Below are 22,699 nucleotides of genomic sequence, written 5' to 3' on the forward strand. Positions count from 1 at the left end.
TTTTTTTATTTTCATCAGATGGCCCGGCCAGGAATCGATCCCACGTACCTCTGCATACCAAGCCAGCACCTTACCAGTAGACCATACTCGAATATTAAAGACGAGTGGAAAAAAGGGAGCTAATTGAAACCTCGCATAAAAATGCAATGTTTTTTCTAAAGCGTTACAAACATTGCATATCTGCAGGATAAAAGCTTTGCATACTTATTGGTGAAAAACATTGCATACTTGAGAGATGAAAACATCATATACTTACAAGAACCTCATGAAACAGGTCTTATGAAAGCCTTCTGTCACTTGAAAATAGAAGGCTTCTTTAAAACGGTTCAAACAGGTCTTATAAAGGTCTTCTTTAACTTATATTTACAAGGCTTCTTCTAAACACTTCCAGATAGCCTTAAGTAGACCTCCTTTTTTTCCAAAATGGATGATTTGCGTAAGTAAGCCTTAAACTAAACGTATACAAACTATAGCTTGCCGAATCGAAGAAAATGGACCTTCTTCAAGTAAAATTGTTACTTGTTAGGTGGAAACATAGTATAAATCTCGGATTGGAGGTAGGTGAAAATCTTGGATTTAGGGTAGTAGAACCTAAATAATAGCGCAGTAGATTTAGAATAAATCCCGAAATTTATTCTAAATCTACTTAGCTTAATCTTGGATTCAGGGTAGGTGGAAACCACAGTACACATAATACACATGTGTACTGTGGGTGGAAACGTAGTAGTATATTCGTTATTGGTTTTTACACTATAGTGTGAGAACGCATTAAAAAAAAATTACGAAATTATTTCAGTGAACACAAGGATTAAGAAAACCCACTCTAACTAACTTTCGAGTCTCGTTATTTATCTTTCTCTTTTATTCCTCTTTCGTCGATACCTTTTTCACAAATCGCCATTTTAAATTTTTTGAAGTTACTTGTGTCGCTTTCGCCTACCCTAGAGAGTGGTGTGGCAATTTTTTCTTTCTGCAAGTGAAAATTTTTATAAATTCACTTGATTTAAATTTGATAAAAAAAAATTAAAAAATCAAGGATCAGTGAAATTAAAGCATTTTTCATTATAGATTCATAATGAGTCACAGTAATAGTAATAATAACAGCAACCGGCCACCTCCCCGCATTGACGGGATGGTGTCCCTTAAAGTAAGTCTCCATTAAATTATATGTATATATGTAAAAAAAACACCTTTTTTTCCGACAAAAATGGCGTCTTTTTTTCTTCACAAAAATTAAAATGCGGACCTTTAAAAGATTTTATTGTTGTAACCTTAAAAAAAAACATTTTGTGATTAGGTTGATAATTTAACTTATCGCACCACTCCGGAAGATTTGAGACGAGTTTTCGAAAGGTGCGGTGAAGTTGGAGATATTTACATACCACGCGATCGCTATACCCGCGAAAGCCGGGGCTTCGCTTTCGTTAGGTAATAATAAAAAAAAAATGACCATGGTTTTTTTGTACTTTGAGTTTTACTCATATTTTTACTACGTTATTAGATTTTATGACAAGAGGGATGCCGAAGACGCACTTGAAGCTATGGATGGCCGCATGTTAGACGGCAGGGAGTTGCGTGTCCAAATGGCTCGCTACGGGCGACCAACATCGCCAACCAGACGCAATGGACGCGGTGGTGGCGGCGGTGGTGGAGGCGGTAGACGCCGTGGAGGACGTTCTCGTTCACCGCGACGTCGATCGCGCAGTCCAAGGCGCAAGCCTTCATACTCGCCGAGATCCAGATCTCGCTCGGTGGGTAGCCGCTCGCCGGTGCGTCGGAATAAGTTTTCACGCAGCCCCGTCCGCAAATCTCTGAGCCGCAGCAACAGCCATAATGGCGGGCGCAGTGTTTCACGTAGTCGCAGTCGTAGTAGGACTTAAGCATTTTTGCAAGAGGTAAGATTTTATTGTTTGTTTATTTAATAGGTATAAAATATTTACCTATTATATTTTTCATTGATGTATAACAAGTATAAAATTATTCTATCATGACAAATTAAGATAAACTGGGTTTTTGGATTTTTTACCATGAAATTTAATTAAGTATGAATGCGTTCTTCTATTCAAAATATTTTCTTTTATTCTTTATTTAATTAGGGTGGAAACGGCTACAATGGTATTTGAATGTCGCTTCTTTTGATTACATTTTATTTTCAATTGTGCATTGCTCTGGTTCCCAAAGGAACTTCTTATGGACTTTTCCTTTGGTAGTGTCTTTTGTAAGGCTTTATCCATACATCCTTTAATCAGGAAAAAAAAAAATTGAAAGTAGATACTGAAGAAAAAAAAAAAACTTAAAGCTGTTGAAAAGTTTCAAAATCATTCCTGTTTTCGTGACCTTTCTTTAATAAATAAGTTATCTTCTGAATTCGTCGCCTGAGAGTTGTTTTGTCGTAAACGCCAAAATGCACTTTTTTAAACTGGATATGTAGTAATAGGTTTTAGAACGTTCTCTTTTCATTTCTGTTATCAGATTTGTCCTATGGTTTACCGTTACTGAGATAATTAGTGTGCATTTTGTCGTATATCCACAAAATAAGCATCGGATTAGCGTTGGTTTGTCGTAAGCGCCCACTTTTGGCGTTTACGACAAAAATTCTATGTTTTTTTCAGCTTTTTTTTCTTCAGTATTGGTTTGTCGTACGTCGTACAAAACAGATAGGGTAGAAAATTTCGAACTTGTTTTGTCTTACATGTTTGTAGGTATATGACCCAAATAGAATATAAACAAATATAATAAACCTACTAGAAAAGTATTTATTGAAAATAAGGACTTCATGTGCTATAAGGACAACGAATTTAAAAACTAAGGGCTGCATTAAGCTTTGCGCTACTTGAGGTTTTGCACTATTCCTAGAGGTGCAAGGAAGAAAAAAGTGCATCTGAGAGAAATCTCAAATGTTGTATTTAATTTTGTCATGGTTCTTGTCGTTTGTTCCTGCCGCTAGATACTTGACCTCATCCTCTGTCGCAAGTACCGCTTATAAATATGTACACTTGTTGATCTTCTATCGAACACAAGATCAAGAAGTCGACCGTCGGTCGCGGGCGCCTCTTCGTTCAAGCGCGTTGTCTTGAGCGAAGTGAAAAAAGGTCGCAGTTTTATTGTTTTATTGTTGTACACTTATTGATCTGTCACTTCGTTCGAGCGCGCTGTCTTCAACGAAGTAAAGTGAAAAAAAGGTTGCTGTTTTATTGCTGTATACTTATTGATCTTGTATCGAACACAACATCAACAAGTCGACTGTAGTCGTGGGCGCCGAGCCCGTGGTGCCTCTTCGTTCACGCGCGTTGTCGTGAACGAAGCGAAAAAGGGTTGCTGTGAGTTTTGTTATTGCACCCGCTCGCAAAAAACACCTGATGGTCGAAAATTATTTTTTTAAGGCGCCATTGTTCTTCGCTAAATTTGCGTTATTGCTTTGCAAATTGATGATACTGATGATACTTTTACACTATTTTATAAAGCGAGCGGTAGAAAAGTGGATTATAAAAGCTCATCAATATTTAAAACATATAAAAAGTCTACCATAGCAACTCCTGTAAATTTGTTCAGCCAATGTCTTCAAATTACTAAAAAATCTAACTCGATAACTAAGGATAAGATTATTGATATTAAAAGCCTTTTCATATTTATGCCTAAATCAGACCAAATCAAATCAAAAAATTAGAATAAATTCTTTAGTTTGATATTTATTTAATTTACTTTTATTTATGACCATATATTAATTTATTAATTTAACCAAACTTGATTTATTTTTATTTTATGTCTTTCATATTTCATAGCCATAGGATGACTTTTATTTTTTGTTAAGACATTTTTTAAATTTTTTTTATGTTTATGGTCATATTTTTTGGTTTTTCTTTATTTTAAATCTATTTATTTTAATAATTGAGCCTCTAAGTCAAACCAATACTACTTCTATGTAGTAAGAAACTATTTTCTAAATGTTTAATTAATAAATAAAAACGAACTGTGAACATTTTATTATTTATTTTTTAGTATTGGAATGTTGTACGTGCGCCTACTTTGTCGTACGTGTACGGGGTGGTGGCGTTTACGACAAACTGATTTTGGATAAAAACCTTGATAATTTGAAAACTAAAATAGATGTGACAATTTTGACAACATAAATATGAAGAAAATATCGCACAAAATATTCTATTAAAAATTGAAAAAAATCTATCGGCCAGTTTCTTTTTTATAAAAGCTCAAACCTTAAATTGCGATTTCCCAAAATTCCAAAATTGGCGTATACGACAAAACAATTCTCAGGCGACGAATTGGCTCTAGGTCTAAGTTTGGAATATTTTATTATTTTAAATTGAATCGATTAGTGAAAGAACCGTATAAGTCCAAAATATTAGTTTTGAGAAAAAAAAAAAAAAAAAAAAATCACAATAAACTGGTTTATAGAGGAAGTATCAACTTTCCTGAAAAATAATGTATGGGGTGTTTGAAGGTTTTTGTTCGCCCGATATAGTCATAAAAAAAAATGAAAAATGTTATAGATATAAGAAATATTACGAAAGAAAAGCATTGAACTTGTACTCTTCTTTCACTCAATTAAAAAAAAATATGCATACAAATTTGTTTTTATTATTTTATTGACTATAAAAATTATAGCTTAAAAATAATAGTTTATTATAACACTTTTATTCTGAAGGATCATCATATATGTTCTCCATGAAGTTATGAGATAGTAAACCTCCAAGGCTTCTCCAGATATCGTCGGCGTAAAGCAAAATTGTTCTTAAGTCCTTAAGAAATAATATGTACTTAGAACAATTTTGCTTTACGCCGACGATATGTATTTCTAAACTTTGTTAATGATTGCAATTTTGTTTTCATTTATAGCAACTTGCTCCTGATATGGTCTTGCAATTGGCAACTTCAAATTTTTTTTTGAATTAAAGTACTGCTTAAATGTATTAGAAGAGAATCCTTCAATAAAATCGGTAGTTGTGACATAGCCAGGAGTTTCATTGGTGCATTTGAACTGATTATAATTTGACACACAAAAATGTTTCCTCTGTTGGTCTATTGACTTGGTCGTCTTCTTAAAAAAAACTAGGTCACCTGTTTTTAAAGTCGAAATAATCTGTAAAGGTCATTTTCGTGACAGTAAAGGGATTTTTCTTGTTTGAATGGGTTAGTGTTTCATAGTATTCTTCCGGCAGACATACAGTATACACGTTCGTATTTTCTTATAGTTCTTTAAACAATGCCAAATTCTCTATCACAGGGCAAAAATGAATGACCACGGACAGGAAAATAATGATAAATCATGAGCATGAAATAATAAATAACAATGAATGAAATAAAAATCGCGTAGATTGAGTGTAAGAACTCAATCAAATAAGAAGGGGGTACTGTTTTGTATTAATTTGACTCTCTGATGTACTGTTATTTTGCTCATTGGTAGGACTTCATGTGTAGAGCTACGTTCCTCTGGGAACATTTATCTACTGCTTAGTACTTAAAACTACTTTGAACTACTTTTGCTGTTATTTTTTTAAAGCTCGGTGGTTAGGGTCCGGCTAATAAGTACCCATTTCAACTTATATTTTATCTTTGTAGACCTAAAAGACAAAAAGAAATTTATCTAGCATATCTAATGAATATATTTTTTGTCTAACATGGTGATTTTGAAGGAATATCTCAAGTTTGTATTACTTATGGATTTATTAGTATTAAACACTTTCTCTCATTCAACATAATTACATTTTAAATCTTTCAGCCCTATTCTGCTATTCAATTGATCTGAATCCAAAGATTTCCTTCCTTTGTCACATCAAACTAGCTTTGAAAAACCTCCAACTTTGTAAAGCAAATCATTGTTTTCGTCTTTTTAAGAAATTCTTAAGAAAACAAATTGCTTAAGTTTAATTTCAACCCCCATTTAAACGCTTCTTATTTTAGACTTTCACGTGAATCGAATAGCAGTTTGTTATGTCCTCCAAACTTTGATCGAGGCAATGAATGCAAGTGTTTTAGACTGACTCATAACATAAAATATTAAGAATCTTAATCATTGGTGCTGAAATAAGATGATTTAGACAGAGATCAATCGTTGGCTTGAGTAAGGCTACCAGTGTGCGCACACTTGGTCACTTTTAGTTTTGTTATGAATCAAAACAAACTTTTCTATCGGCCGATTCTTAATCTTCCCTAATAGGAACTTTCATACATTTTCATACTTATTAACTATCGGCCGATAGAAAGTCTCTTGTGTGCAGGGCGCCCCTAGATCTAAATAAATTATTTAATGTTTTTGTTTACCTAAAAAAAAAAATATTTACAACACAACAGAAACCTTAAAACCTAAAAAAAATAATGCTTCTCTCATCCATCTAAAAGTAAAACAACATGGTTTGTGCTGTAAAAAAAGCTATGGAAAACCTGGAAATATAAAAACAAAATTAAATTAATTAAATATAACAATTAAATACATGGTTATAATAATAACCACATAATAAAACAAGTTACATAAAAAATTCAACACGAAATATTGATATGTCTATATCATCTTATTTCAGCGTTTTCTTAATATTCTATGTTATGAGTCAGTCTAAAACACTTGCATTCGTGGCTTCGATCAAAGTTTAGAGGACATAACCACGATTTAAAATGTAATATGTTGAATTCCATAAGTAATTCAAACTTGAGAACATTCCTTCAAAATCACCATATCAGACAAAAAATATATTCATTAGATATACATACATACTAAATAAATTCCTTTTTGTCTTTTAGGTCTGCAAAGATAAAATATGAGTCGAAATTGGTACTTAAATGTATTTACTTACTTTATTAGCCGGACCCTAACCATCGAGCTTTAAGAAAATAACTTATTTATACCGACTGAGGAGAACCAGCGCGGTTGGTTGTGCATCAACCAACAAGCTTCTCCAGTCAGCTCTATGTTTAGCCAGCTGCATTCAGTTCCACATTCCAAGTTTATTGATGTCCGTTTCCACTTTTGTATTTTAAACGTGGTGTGCCGCTACTGCGCCATCCTTATGGGTTGGAATCGAAAACATTCCGGACCGGAAGATTGTTGTACATGCGCTCCACATGTCCTAGCAATCTCAGTCGTTGCGTGTCCTTATAGTTCTTCTCTAATGACCATCAAAATAAAACTTAACAAACAAACCCTATTTTTGGTTTAGACTTCTACATTTGGGACACACCATATACAGGCAGAAAGAGGAATAAAGTCTTTTATTTATTCGCATTTTAAAACCAAAAAGACCAAAAGAGCCTAATATAACACAATCAATAAAAACAAATTTAATTTAGTTTAAGATTTCGTTATCGAATTTTTGTATGAAAAATTTCGTCTCGCTTCAGCTGCGTCGTACTAGGCTTAAATGTTAAATGCATAAATTAAAAAAAAAAAAAATATTAAAATTCAAGTTTCTACATAAAAAAAAATAATAAAATTCTTTTTTATTTTTTCAGACTACTGAAAACATGGCAGGTGCTGCTGCATCAGGACCTCGAGTATTCAACATACACAGGTACATAAATAAACATAACTAAAAAAAGAAAAAAAAAAAACAAACAAAAACAAAAATATTGTGTATTGTATTTCTAATTTTCTATAATTATTACAATGTTTAATTTTCTACATTACATTTTTATTTTTTTTTTATATCTTACGAAATCTTATTAATTGAAAATAAGGATAATTATTTTTTTCAAAAAAAAAAAAAAAAACCAACAGACAAAAGAAAAAAATTTATCCAAAGACAAAAACGAATATTTTTTATCAGATTCATTGTAAAATTGTCTATTTTAAAATTTAGAAATAACAAACAAAAAAAAAAAAACAATTCTTATAACAAATAGAAAATTATGTATAAAAAAAATAACTCAAGACCTGTCGTATGTCAATCAAAACAAGGCAGTACATTTAAAATCTTAAATTACAAAAACTATTTTAATGTCGGATATGTTTTGTATTTCATAACAACAACAAAAAAAAAGTAGAAATTTTACTTGTAGTTTATGAGGTTAATCAAACTCAAAAACAACAAACCAACAAAATATCGTATGCATCGACATACAACGTAGGTGAATAAATGTAACAATAAAAATATTCAAAAAGCTGGATTTTTCATTTGCTTTTATTATACAATCAATCAATAACAACTCCATTGGCACAAATTATTTCGTTAGGTCGTTAGAATAGAATATAACAAGAATTCCAATTCCTCTAATTCAAATGATTATTAATTTTTTTTTATTATTTTGTTTGACACACCTTCATCTAACTTTTTATATTTAAAATTTTTTAAAAAAACAATGTTCAAAGACTCGATACTAAATATTTATACTCAAATTTTAACGCAGGGCGTTCCTGTCTGTAAATGTAACGTGTGATGCTGCTGCTGCTGCCACTACTGCTGATTTAAATCTTTTCTGTTAACGTGCCTTCAGCAAGTAACAAAAAAAAAAAAACAATAGACACAAGCAGCTAGCTGACTGTTATCGTCGGCAGCGAGTTTAATGGTGGGTGGTGAAAAATTGCTGTTAGGAGAGGGAGATAAAGAGAGACACATGATGGTGGTGTTGATGGCCGAGTTGCGAAAAGATTTCGAGTTGGCTGATAAAAAAAAATGTAAAAGAAAAGAATCAAGCAGAAACGCGTAGCAGATTAGTCAGTAGCAGAAATTAAGCAGAGCAGTTATTCGAATCAAGAGCAGATAGAAGAAAACTAAAAAAAAAAATTACTAACCTGCGTTTTGTGTGTTAAGTAAGCGTTTTCAAGCCGCTCCCGTCCCAAATTTTAGTATGTGGGTGGTGTTTTTTTTCGCGCCAACATAAGCTTTGCTGATTGATTTAAGTTTGCTGGAATAAAAAAATATTTGTTGCTGTTGCAAATTTGCTGCCCGACAGAGATCTTCTGAGGTTTCCGCCGAGATATTGCAATAATTACAAACAAAATTAACGATTAACGTCTTTCATGTGGATATCCACGTTGCTGCTTTGCAGTTTGCCGTTCTTATTTAAATATGTTGCGCTTAAGTCATACACACGTCGCAGGAATATGTTAAGCAGAGAATAATCTAATGGCTGAGAATTAATAGTTTGCATCTGCTTTTTATGTATCAAGTTTTCCTGTTGCCTGTTTATATCCCTGATATCAAAAATATGCTGTATTGTTGCTGTTCGTATTTTTTCAAAAGGTAATTTTCACAGGTTGAATTCCGAGGAAAGATGTGGCGGGTAAGTTTGACTGAAGATGACTTTACTTTGACGAAGCTTCCAATGGGTAAGATTTTATTTATCATTTGTTTTCACTTAGTTTGCACGTTTATTTAGTGAGAATTAATAAATCAATTTCTTTAAGAAAAAAAGTTGTTTTTTATTCAAATATTTAATTATGGTTAACAGGGGCTTGAAGGTGATGGTAATTCTAATTGAGATGACCAGCCGTATGCTGAATGAAAACTCTCGGGGAAATAATGTTCGGGAGAAGGGATCTAAATCAAAAATCTTTTAGAAGTTTTGCTTCCTTTTGGTATTTTCATCATTATAAACGAAAAGGGAACACAATTAAAAGAGAAATGAACGATATTTGATATTTATCAACAAAATGAATGAATCGGTTTAACCGTGATCGACTATCAAAATTTTTGGTAAACTGTGTCTTTGCTATAAATTTGAGAATACATTATATGTAGTTCTTTTGATAAACTCGGTAGGTATTATGGATGTCAAAAATTTTGCTATGTATCAAATTTTCCATCAATTGCAAATATCTTCACGATAGATTTTTTTCATCATATTTTTTTACAAAAAAAACGTCTTTCTCGGACATTTTCATTCAAATAAGATAGGTTTTATGAAAAAATTGTATAGCAATGAAAAAAAAGTATCAGTGAATAATGTCGTCGAGAGAATTATTTTTTGGAGAGAGCGAAAATGATGAAGAAATTCGATTTGAGAAAACCATTATATGAAGAAAAATACGGGATACTTCAAATCCATTAGACTTACGAGAAGATATGTGAGTGGTTTTTAATTTCAACTCATTGTCCGCCAATTGGTGTTTTTAGTTTTTTTTTTTTTTTACTGAATTTCCGACTTTCTAGAGAAGCATTCGTTGATGTACTCAGGGATATTGAATTCAGGTTTCCACCATTGAAGAGACAACAATCCATACCGAGTGTTCTTAAACCATAGGGTAAATTCACAAACGTCAAATTTGTTGGTAATGATTACGCATCACTGCTTTTTTGCGATGCTGATCGTTGCTCAGCTGATTACGATGCGATGCTGATTGACAAAAAGTTTTACGTTTAAAAACAATTTTTGCTTAATGATGGACGTGGTGCTAATATAAACTCTTTGTTGCAATAACAATCTGGAGCCACACATTTTATCTCCTCCAGAATTTTTCTCCACAATACTGACTTCGATTTTCTGCCTGCTATAAATTCACCTTCATATTTTAATCTGGTTTCTATTAGTAGTTTAATTTGTGCGCTGTTAAAATACTCCCAAAATTTCATCAAATTTATTAATTTATAAACAATTTAGAATTTGATTAAATTCTTTTCATTGTCCTTTTCCTCCATTTTTACTCCAAATCGCGTCGGCATCAACAACTTATCAAGAAAATTCTTGATGCTTTTTTGTTTGATATTTGCGCATCAGTTTATCCAAATTTGCAATAATGAACAATTGACATTTTAAGTGATGCTATTTATTTGCGTTTATGAACGTGCTACAATAATGATCGCAAATCATCTCTGCAGTGATGAGTTTGTGAATTTACACATAATGTCTTACGATTTTGTGGACAAGAGAGTTATCAACTTTGCGTTGGAAATGATTTTAACGTTGGTATGGCACAAACAACAGTATCGGTCATCCTCAAAGAAGTCTTTAGCGTCTTAGAAACGGACATTTGTCCCAAACGGATACATTTTAATTTCTCACAAGAGGAAAAACGCAGGGCGAACTATTCTAGCCCTTAAGGCTTGGCCACACCGGAGGGTATGCGGTAGCGAAACGGGTAGCGGTAACGATATTTGTATGAAAAAAATTCAACATCTGAACGTTGATATGTCAGTTTGGAATTTTTTTCATACAAGTACCGTTACCTCTACCCGTACCGCTACCGCATACCCTCCGGTGTGGCCAAGCCTTTAAGGCTTGGCCACACCGGAGGGTACGCGGTAGAGGTACAGGTAACGGTACGGGTATTTGTATGGAAAAAATTCCAAACTGACACATCAACGTTCGGGTGTGGAATTTTTTTAATACAAATATCGTTGCCGCTACCCGTACCGCTACCGCGTACCCTCCGGTGTGGCCAAGCCTTTAATCAAGTAAATATTTGTTAACAAATAAAACAAACATTATTAAATAAATCAGCCCTATTCTGCTATCCATCGGGGGGAATAATCTCTAAATATTTTTTTTCGAATAACAAAAGTTAAAAAACAAACGCCAAAAACGACGAAATAAATCAATCAGCCCTATCGGGAGCTTCACGTGGAATGTTTTCCAGCCCGTATTATTTTTGTTCGCCCGGAGTTTTACCCGGGAATTTACATTTTCCGCTAAATAAGCTTAACGGGCTTTGTATTTCAGAACGAAATACAGAATAAGGCCCAAAGACCAAACTGAATACGTGTGAAACGGACTTTTCATACGTTTCTTTAAATTCTTTTACATGTATAGTAAAACTTAATTCGAGCAAACCGAATATGGACCAAACGGAATGAAATCTGAATCTCCAAAGGAATTTTGTCTCTTTCCTAATTATTTTCAATTTTGCGATCGTGAATATCCCTCGGAATTAATTTCCAGGGAACATAAATTCGAATACAATTACAGCTTAATTCCATTAGAAAATTTACTGACAATACCAATAAATTCGGAGGGAAACTAATCATGATCATTTTCGTTCCCATGTTAGAAATAAAGTAAAAAAACATTCCCTGGGGAATTTCAGGGTAATTTTTATTCACGATAGCCCGAAGCCGAAATGTAACTTTATTTCCAATATCGATCGATTGATGTCCTGATTTTTAAAGAGCTCGAGGCAAGTGACACGCTAACATACAAAACTGTATCTTAGGTAACACACAATTTTTAGAAACCAGGCAACTAACAGTCAAACACAATTATAATAAAAACAATATTAGATATTGCTTCAAATTTCTAAAATAAAAAATGATAAAAATTCGCAATACTTCATACAAACCAAATCTCGAACATGAAGGTAAATTTCTATTACCATTACCTTCTCCACCACCGCCATCAACCAAAGGAATATGGTTCACGGAACTTAAACCTCACGAACGTTTATTTTTCCATCAAACATTGAATTCGGTTCGAAAAAGTAGACGCTATAGCCCAAATCCGAATATACCATTCGATAATTTAGATTTTAATCTACAATCAAGATATCATCATGCAAAAGAATTATTTCCTGAAAAAGTCGATACCGTACTTCAAAAAGAAACTGTATGTGTGGAGACTTTTCGTGTACTTAGAAACACAAAAGATGTCATCATCAAGAAACCAGATCCATTGGGACATCCATTGAGAATTAGTAGGTTGCGCCACATTCCTCTTTAAAAATCGATTTGACATGATTTTTTTTTTCAGGTGGTATAAAAGAAAAAATCTCTCCACATAGTGTTAAGTTAATTAATAGTGGACATCGTACTCAACTTACTAATAATGGATTTTCAAGACAACCAGCTGATGGAAATTTCTTCCACTACTAATTCAGAAAAAACAAAAATTCAACATCGAATAAATTTGTTTATTTGTAAAAAATATCAAATACAAAATATAGACACTTTATGAAGAAGGTTCTTCTTCCAGTTTTAAATGTTTTCTTTGTTGTTCTTCACCTTCTTCCATTGGTGAACTAGTTGACTTTTGTTTCTTATTTTTATTTTGATTTTTAAAACTCTTTAAAATCTTATCTTCACCGATCCTAGAATTATTTTTAAACAGTCATTATAATGCTTAAAATAAAATTAATATAAACAAGTCCAACTTACATAATTGTAGCTCTAGTTCCAGGACCCCAATGTGCTGTGGGATTTCCCGGGAATCTTGATAGAGCATTTTTTCTACTATCTGGATTGGCATCCGGATGGATGTCGTTCAATTCGTACTGTATCTTGGGAGGAATTCCAAGAATTTCCTTCACTGGAGTCCCATCGAGCATGCGTTCTTTCTTAACAGGGTTAGTAGCGTTCCAACATCGTAAAATATCCCAAACAACAGATGGTGGGGCGTTGGTTTTTATTGAACTCTTACAGGCATGTGAGAATGATACTTTGTAGCCGGCGTGCAATAGGGCTGAACGGAATTTAAGAATTGGCATAATTTCCAGTTTGACAACACAGCAAAGTTTGTCAAGGGAATAATAGAGTGGCACATCATCGAGTTCCTCTTCAATAACACTCAACATTCCTACTAAACGGCGATTTGTACCCAATTCACTAAGTGGTTCTTTTTGAATTTCATCTAATAGATCACGAACAAATGATTTGTCATGTATTGGAGCCGACCATATGGGACCACCTAACTATAATAAAATAGTTATCGAAATGTCTAAGTAATGACTTTGATATAATTTACATGATGCTTATGCCCACAATGTGAGCAATTTTGTCCAACTTGAGGTCCAGTGGGTAGACCAAATTTAACTCGATCAGGAGCATTTTCACTGGGATTTGGCTTGGCTACTCCCAAGGGTTGTAGTGTTAGTGTGTCGCAACCTGTACACTGATATATCATAGATTGTTTGCTATCGTGTAATAAATTGTTAAAGAATATGTAATCCGAGATTAAAAAAAAATAGCTACTTTACCATATACTGTATTTACAAGTTGCTTGGCTAACATGAACTCGTACAAATATTCGAATGTAGAAATCAGCTGAGGCACATAGCAAAGGTTCAATGTATTTACCATAACGATTTGCGTGTCCTTCAATGGCTCTTAGAAGTATTCGAAGCGCCTTTAGAAGATACAAATTATTTGATATAAACAATAGCTCGCATACAAAGAATATTCTATTAAATTTAAAAAGCTGGAGCAGATTAATCGGCCCTATCGAGGTATCCGTTCGGAAAAAACTATTGATTAGTTGTTGAGTTCTCACTTTGTTTCTGGACCGTATTACCGATGAGCCAGCGAATGATTATGAATAACAATATTTATATGTATATATAATACATGGTTTACATGTCCTAATAAAATAATTAAATTAACATTAAAGTAATAATATTAACCTTCCTTTAAAGAAAACTTATTCTAACTTAAAACTGACTATTGCAAGGTAGGTACTGTTTCAATTCTTAGAGCGGAAATCATAGTCGTTACTCGAGTTAAGACTTTTCTCAGCTCTAGTAAGTTGAGGGTACTTGCATGAAAAAAATTCCAAAGTGGAACATCAATATTCAGGTGTGGAATTTTTTTCATAGAAGTACCCGTACCGCTACCGAATACCTTCCGCTTTACATACAATCCTAAGATCAAACAGTTAAGCCAGAACTATAATTGGAGGAAGCAGTCGGATGCTAATGTCAAATTCACGTTTTTGTTGTTGTTTTTTTTTTGACTTTTCGACAAGTTTTCATTAGTCGAGTGCGGTTGCGAGCGCTGTTTGCCTCCGTTTCGTCCGACGCAACCGAAAATTATAGTTCTGGCTTTAGCTGAGAGTTGGTTCTTGGATACAATTCTACTTTATTAATGGGTGTTACAAATAAAAAAGGTCCAAGGTGACTGCCCTGAGGAACACCTGAAGTGGCAAAAATGAGATTGGTTTTCTAAGTTTCTAAGTATGATTTAACCCATTTGATGATGATGGGAAACCTATCGATTTTAATTTGATGTACATTATTGAGTGGCTGATCTTACAAATGCTTTATTGAAGTCAATTGCAATAAAAGCTGTTTTATTTTCTTCGTAATCCAGATCAGATAATTGTTTTTATTAGCTTTACAACAAAAGCAGGATTTTGTTTTGTTATTGTTTCGCAAATAAAATATTGATCTGATCCGGATGACGAGGAAAATAAAACACAGCTAATGTCAATTTTGTAACCGTTTTCCAAAGCGTAGAGTGTCGCCGAGCAAATCGAGTAAGTTTCGTCGTGGTAGACGCGAACGCAAAGAATAGAGAAGTTGGCAGATGCTTGTTGTTTATTAGCACAATTAGAAGAAGTTTGTAACTTCAGATAAGTTTTCCATAATTTGCTCCTAATATTGCGAATGAAAGAGGCTGAAATTAATTTTATTTTTCGGATTCAATAGTTGGGATATTTCTGGCAGACGGCAGAGCCACAGCCAAAAACAATAAAAAAAACAATTTCAAAAATATATTTTTGAATAAAATGAATAATGAATAGAGGTTAGCTGATATGGGTGGCCCTCAGACAACAAGGAGTTCCGGAAACCTATGTGCGGATAATTATGGACATGTATGAGGGAGCAGTTACTAAAGTAAGATGTGCAGCTGGAGTCACCGAAGAATTCGAAATCACAGTAGGTGTACACCAGGGAAGCGTCTTGAGTCCTCTGCTCTTTATTACCGTTCTTGATTACCTGCTTGAAGGCAAAGTGACGGACCCAAAAGTGCATCAGTTATTCTTTGCTGATGATGGAGCCATCATAAGTGAAGACCCGATATCCCTGCAACGAGCACTTGATGTATGGGTGGATGTTCTAGAAGGTAATGGGTACCGCATTAGCGCGAAAAAGACAGAATACCTATGCTGCCCATTTTCTGATCCACACAGGCCTATTCCTGACATTTATTTGAATGGTGTAGTGCTTCCCAAGTGTGAAAAGTTTAAATATCTGGGGTCTATGATAAATAACGAAGGTACTTGTGATGACGATATCAATCATCGCGTAAGCGTAGGGTGGATGAAGTGGCGGGAAAATTCTGCTATCTTCTGTGATCGAAAAATGCCCCCTAAGCTGAAAGAAAGGCTCTACACCGCAGTTGTGCGTCCAGCACTCACATACGGTTCACAATGTTGGACAATATACAAAAAGTATGAGAGTAAGTTAACGGCAGCTGAGATGAAGATGCTTCGTATGACAGCAGGAGTAACAAAGCTTGATAGAATTAGAAGTACGAAGATCCGAGGAAGCCTTCATGTTAAAAACACCATCTCCCAAAAAATTGAACACGACCGACTCAGTTGGTATTGCCATGTTCAAAGGAGAGATCCTGAGAACCCCGTCAAAAAAGCAATATCATACAACGTTCCAACACGAAATAATAAGAAAGGTAGGCCTAAAAACTCCTGGTACAAGCAAATGCAAAAACACCAGCATTCAGTTGGCCTTAGAAATGGAACAATACAAAACCGGGAGGCTTGTCGCCGGAGGCAACCCGGCGAACCCCACAAGCGGATCACTAGTGTGAAGCAGTAACGTGGGATAGTTATGATCCCCTCGACATCGAGATCATAACAGCGCCGAGAAAAAGGAAGAAGAAGAATGAATAGAGGTTAGCTATGGAATATCTGTAACAAATAGTTTTAGCCGTGAATTTTTATGCTGTCATATATAATATAAATGGTCAAGATAATTTATTCGGACAAATATTCATATTGGACAAATATTCATATTGGACAGATATAACTTCAAGCTAGTTGAAGTACAATCATTGTTTCTTATGGCATAGAAAGCCTGTTAGTAATAAAGCCGCAAGGAATTAAAAGATTTCATATATGGCCTTAAGCAGCGCGATGGAGGTTGTAATGTAAAACTTTCATTCTTTAAATGCCACAATCAAAACATAAATAATACCAAATATAAACAAAGCCATATAGTAAAAACTCTTTCATTGATACACAATATAGTTAGCAGTAGTATAAATTGAATTCTAAGTTTGTTATTTCCTTTTGACCAGCAAAAGTGTAAAGACATCATTTTTGGTTACGATACTGGAATAGAATGTGCCGTGGCATAGAATGTATTTTATAAAACTACTCCCGAACATAAAGCTATTAATAATAAAATTGTTATAGATAAATTTGTTTGAATCAGAAGAATGAATTCTTGAATGTATGTTGATATTAATATGATGGGATAGCACAAATAATTTATAATAGAATTAATATAAAATAGCTGTATGTTTTCTAAATAAAATAAATTCTGTCACGAACTCATTCGCTTTTGATTGAGAATAACCTAGCCACACTTTTACAGCAAGCTGCGCTTTATCTAGCAAAACTATAGTGTAAGACAAGCCAATTACCCAAAACATTACAAAGTAATCGAGATGCAACTTTTGTGGGAATTGTCGTTCGTTACTTAAGAAGTTTCAACACACAGCGAAAACACTTTCCAAAATCTGAAAATAAAGTGGTTGGGAGGGCTACGCATACCAACTTCGGTTGTGCTCAGAATTATAGACCATACTCAACCAAATATATATAAAAAAAAACTCATTTAAGGATACAAATTCTATGAATATGTTTTGGAAGCTTTTTGGAGATGCTATGTTAAACAACTAGAATTAATATTTGCTATACATGAAAAAAAATTCTTTTTTAAAATGAGATTAAACTTAATTAGTTTTTTACTCTTCTTCTTCTATAATAGTCTGGTCTATCATAGTAATAATAATTTTTAATACGCTTTTATTAACTTCGCTTGTAACTAACTAACTAAGGGCCATTTGCTGAATCGAAACTTATATAATTTATGTTGAACATAAACTCTTATTCCCTACTTTTTCCTCTGCGTACACTGACACATAAGGATTTATGTAGTACTTAGAGCCGTTTGCTGAATCGAAACATTAGCAGAAGAAAAAGTAGAAAATAAGAGTTTATGTTCAACATAAATTATTTAAGCTTCGTTTCAGCAAATGGCCCTTAAATGATTAAGTTTCGATTCAGCAAACGGGTCTAACTAAAAATGTAATAAAATCTTGGAACTAAATTTTGACCCACTTCCACTTATCGTATCGAACTGAAACTTTGTACATTAATGTTGTTCGGATGACAACACAATAAGGGTATTCACGATTCGATGCAAATGATCTTGTATCGTTGTAAAAGTGCAAAAGTGTAACATTTTCTTAAACTAAAATAACCAAATATACAGACTTTGATTTTTTTACAATTTTACACTTTTGCAATACCCTAACCCTATTGCAAAAATAAAATACAATGGTGCAAAATTTGTCTTTTGTAGTTGCAGTAGTAGAAAGATACATCAAATAAAATGTAGTAATTTTACACCTTTTTGCTGCACCAGATTGTGAATACCCCTAATATTTTGGTGGTCTGGACCCTGGGGAGGCACACTGGCGGTTCGAAGCATATGATAAGGCTAAAAAGTAACAAATAAAATATATAGTTTAAAAAACTAAAAATTCGCTTTTATTACGCACTTAAAACTATAAAATAATTTAATAGACTTATTGAAAATGGTTAGATCAAGAAGCGTCGATCGCTTTGTTTGAACTTTATAAAAGTACAAGCAACAAAAATGCTCTCTACGCTTTTTGATCTAACCATTTCCAATAAGTCAATTAAATTATTTTATAGTTTTAAGTGCGTTATAAAAGCGTATTTTTAGTTTCTTAAACTATAAATATTTTATTGTGTATATTTTTGGTCTTTGGCAATGTTGAGTAGGTACTTACCATTTCATGACATGATTTATTTCTTAAAGGAACCGATCCGTATTTAACAAAACATGCTTCCGGTGTATTGCCAGCCAGAACTGCCATATCAGTTGCTGTTACCAACAATAAACCACCAGCACGAATGCTCTGTATTGCACCATCAAGAAACATATTCGGACAACCATAAGGATCCAAATCAATAGCATCAAAACGTTTATCATATTCCGTAGAAAGATACATCAAAGTCCTACAATGTTAGAAAAAAAAAGTTAATCGAATACTTGTATGATTAGAATAATTTATATTACATTGCATTTGCATGACTTGGAGTGATTAAATGTTCAACATTATTATGTTTAATATTTTCTTTGATGGATTCAACAGCCTTTTGTGATAAATCATTCGCAATGATTTCTCGAACTCCTGCAATTTCTTTAGCATATCGAATACTTCGCAGACCAGTTGCCGATAAGGCTTCGAGTATTCGCATGCCATCCTGAAAATAGTTTCGATTGTTTTCTAATTGGATTTTATTGGCAACTTAATCAATTTACCTCATACTTTTGTCCTGGAATATAGACCTTCTCCTCACCGACTTCATAACTTTCATTGTTTTTCTTATTTTTCTTTAATGCTTGTTCTAATCGTTCTTTTTGTATTCTTTTAAAGTAAACATTTAGAACTGAAACACTCAAATCACGATTGAATTCTTGGACAGGATTGTAGAAAACTTGACCGCCAGATATTATTTCGGCAGAATTTTCTTTTATACTATGATGGGCGGGTGGTGAGGTTTTCTGTAATAATTAAATTTTATATAGAAAGTAATTAGTTTTAAGAAATAGAATTACACACATCTAATAATTTATCCATTATAATTTTAATAAAATTTATTATAAAATAGAATTTTAAGTAAACTTCTTTTTTATCAACAAAAATAAAAATGAACTGTCAAGGGATATGCACGTTTTTTGAAAGCAGCTGATTTTGACAGATTTTTGTTGTTGTTGTTGTTATTTTTCGGAATTGCATTAAATCAGTTCAGGTTAATGCATATTTTGTATTGTTCATGTTGGGAATTTTTTTGGAATCAGATGAAAAATTTGTTTTCCTCGTGCTCAGAATCCAAGGTGGTGCAATACCCTAGAGTCTAGAGTGAATTGACAAGCGATGGTATACATTTATATGCAATTAATGATTTAAATATATAAAATCTTACAACTCAACGTGTCAGTTTTAAGACTACAGAAACAAAAGGATATAAGGACCGGTTCATTTGTTCAGAATTTAGATCAACTACTCCTTATAAGGTCTATAAGAAGCTTAAACGAAGCTTTACCAAAGCTATACGGAAGATTTGACAGATACCTTTGGAAGAGCTTGTATAGCTCTTTAATACAAGTCTTATTTAAATTATAAAAAAAAAACTAAAACAAAACTGAATTTTCTGTTTTAATTGGTTTTGATTTGATTTTATTTCATGAATTTTACCTTTCAAGCCTAGTACGCAGCTGAATCGAAACGAAATTTTCCATACAAAATTTCGTTAACAAAATCCTGAGCGGAAAATTTCGTTTTGCTTTTCGTTTTTCAGTACGCAGCTCTACCGAAAAATTGGAGAGTTTTCACTTATTTGTCACTTACTTTTTAAGCCTATTACGCTGCTGATGCGAAACGAAAAATTTTCAAGTCTCCAAAGTCGACAACGAAAATGCTAACGAAAAAATATCATCGAGTGCTTTAACTGGTTTCACTAGAAAATATAAAATGCAGGAAAAGTCAAATCAAACGCGAGCCGCCATTACAAAAGAGACAAAACTTTGTGCATTGCATACATCACGCTATTTTCCTCCCATTTACCAAAGAAGAGTTTATTTTTTCAGGAGAAACAAAACTACTATTTTTTGAGGGGAGAGATTTTGGTAAATAAGCAAACACATACATCCTCAAAGAAGACTTTGTTGGTGGTTGTATTTTCCCCTATACTACTGAGGTTTGGTTTGAAGAGTAGCAGTGCGGCATTCTACTCAAACGTGAACGCATTCGTCAGAAGATGTACATTGGGGATTGGTAAAGTTGAAATGCGCTACCGGTTATCAAGATTTGCAACTAAATAAACAGGACGGAGGTAACCAGCGCCACCTTGTTGTGGAATATGACAACACACGTCCAGCTGTCAAGTCATCTGACATTTTTTTGTAAACAAAACATTTTTCTTTCGCATCTCATTGGTTTCGTTTCTCGTTCGCGATTTTATTGTGCAAAAAAATCATTTAAAAAATTTACATACATAAAAAGTAACATAAGGTGTGTTTTTTTGTTTATCTATATAGATTTTGTGCAAAAAAACGACATCGAGATTTTTGAAATGAAAACAATTTACGTGTTAATTACAACAAAAACTTTATCTGTATAGATTTTTGAAAAATCCAGATAATTATCCAGATTTTACTTTCTCTCGATAGAAAACAGTACTGCCAAGGTACATTACACTTATTAAATGTCAGATTCCAATAAACGACAGCTGCAGTTGACAGATATATGAAAAAAAAAAAATTAATATTTAAAATTGAATTCAATTAGGAATAACAAACAACACAAATCAATGTAAGTATAAGCATATTTTTTGGAAAAAGATGAAAATTGTACGATAAACTTTGTTTTTTTTTTTTAATTTAATAATTTTAGGATTCACGTGTTTGCTGGGGGTGCGATATCTTCACCAAAATTAAAGAGAAAAACCTGAAAAGGAGATGGAAAGTAAATCAATTTATTCTTATAATGAGCTAGCGTATTTATCTTTTTTTCTAGGAATTATTTCACAAAAATAGAATTATGTGATGTGTACTGTGCGCTTGGGTCTTAATCGTGTCGGAACCTTCAACCCTCACAGCCAAAATGTAATGTAAAATTCTCTTGGAATGCCCGCTCGTTTGCGAAAACGTCTATTCTTAGACGATCAACATGAATAAATGATAACAAAGCTCTTGTTGTTAATAAATTGCCTGATTAGAATGCCCACCACAAAAACAGTCTCTTACATTTTTAAAATGATACACGTCATGTATGTGCGCTGCGAAGAAAAGCAAATACAAACATACCTCCCGAAAAATATTCCCCCAGGAAACACTTTTCATCCCAAACAGCATAAAAAGCAACAAGCAAGACAATCCTAACATTGCATTATGCAGCTCATTCAACACCCAAAAATCCTTCAGCTCCCGTTGATGAAAAACCATTTTATAAGAGATCGCTTCACTGCGTTCAAACTTGGACGACATGTGCATGATAAGTGAAGTGTGGAAACAAATGGCATGTCGAAAGTGGTAATTGTTTCAGAGCATCATTTAGCTCCCCAATTGGTTGCAGGTAATATTTTTATTGATTCTCCTTTTTTGGTTCGATATATTCCTTATGTACTCTGCCTGCATTGATGTCGTTTTGTTTCTGTAGGACATGTCTTCTACAAATGGGTCTAAAGCCCCCATCGAGATCCCGAGAAAATCTGCATGAATCTCATTCGCAATTGCTTTCCCCTCCTAAACAGTTATGCAGAGGGAGGAATTAAGGCAAAACACATGGATTCCCAACCCAACTTAACCAACCCTACAATTGGACATCCGGGTCTGAACAACTCGAGTACAGCAGACTTTTTAAACTAAGTTTATCCATTTGTTTATATTTTATAACTTTGTCATTATTATTTAACGTTAGACCCCCTTTGTGCCATCAAAATTTTAAATGTATCTTAGAAATAAGTTATTTTATTATTAAATTGCAAAATTAAAACGTAATCCGTTTTGCTTTTTCTCATTAAGATTTATCTGAAAAGTTTCCAATCCGATATGAAAATTAAATGAACAAATTTGTGCGCGCCTCACTGCATAATCTCGGAACAGCACTTTTACATCAGACTTACAAAATGTTTCCATAAAAAATTCAACACATAACTTTGTATTAGTTTTTAGAAATAAATAACATACTCAAAGAAAGAATTACTCAGCTTTTGACAAAATTTACCTATATATTTATTTAACATTTAACATTTTTGTTTCATGTTT

General features: G+C 33.3%; 3 protein-coding genes and 1 long non-coding RNA gene across 5 annotated transcripts; 3 read left to right on the plus strand and 1 right to left on the minus strand.

Annotated features, from left to right (window-relative positions):
- The first annotated feature begins 913 nt into the window (after positions 1–913).
- Positions 914–8,466, plus strand: LOC129921505 (serine/arginine-rich splicing factor 2). 2 transcript variants are annotated; one of them, XR_008773530.1, is made up of 5 exons: positions 914–1,147; positions 1,298–1,428; positions 1,502–1,895; positions 7,462–7,520; positions 8,356–8,466. XR_008773530.1 is itself a non-coding variant. In XM_056003358.1 (4 exons), the coding sequence occupies exons 1-3, from the start codon at positions 1,076–1,078 to the stop codon at positions 1,878–1,880; spliced, it is 582 nt and encodes a 193-aa protein (XP_055859333.1). In that variant the 5' UTR covers positions 914–1,075; the 3' UTR covers positions 1,881–1,895; positions 7,462–7,560. The 2 variants fall into 2 exon arrangements, 1 of the variants encoding a protein (XP_055859333.1); XM_056003358.1 differs by lacking the exon at positions 8,356–8,466 and having other exon boundaries at positions 7,462–7,560.
- A 3,635-nt stretch (positions 8,467–12,101) lies between these two features.
- Positions 12,102–12,859, plus strand: LOC129905682 (cilia- and flagella-associated protein 276). The gene is made up of 2 exons (XM_055981222.1): positions 12,102–12,574; positions 12,631–12,859. Exons 1-2 carry the CDS (start codon positions 12,193–12,195, stop codon positions 12,750–12,752), a joined length of 504 nt encoding a protein of 167 aa, XP_055837197.1. The 5' UTR covers positions 12,102–12,192; the 3' UTR covers positions 12,753–12,859.
- Positions 12,770–19,623, minus strand: LOC129905681 (tRNA (guanine(26)-N(2))-dimethyltransferase). The gene is made up of 8 exons (XM_055981221.1): positions 19,494–19,623; positions 19,193–19,435; positions 18,947–19,134; positions 18,657–18,885; positions 13,853–14,001; positions 13,621–13,789; positions 13,035–13,567; positions 12,770–12,967 (listed from the first exon to the last, which is right to left on the minus strand). The coding sequence occupies exons 1-8, from the start codon at positions 19,509–19,511 to the stop codon at positions 12,829–12,831; spliced, it is 1,668 nt and encodes a 555-aa protein (XP_055837196.1). The 5' UTR covers positions 19,512–19,623; the 3' UTR covers positions 12,770–12,828.
- Positions 19,624–20,964: 1,341 nt separating this feature from the next.
- On the plus strand, positions 20,965–22,661 carry LOC129905940 (uncharacterized). Its single transcript, XR_008770677.1, has 4 exons — positions 20,965–21,245; positions 21,327–21,398; positions 21,450–22,007; positions 22,092–22,661. It is a non-coding gene; the product is annotated as an uncharacterized LOC129905940 (long non-coding RNA).
- The last annotated feature ends 38 nt before the right edge of the window (positions 22,662–22,699 follow it).

Source organism: Episyrphus balteatus, chromosome 1 (assembly GCF_945859705.1).
Source record: "Episyrphus balteatus chromosome 1, idEpiBalt1.1, whole genome shotgun sequence".
Lineage (NCBI taxonomy): Eukaryota > Metazoa > Arthropoda > Insecta > Diptera > Syrphidae > Episyrphus > Episyrphus balteatus.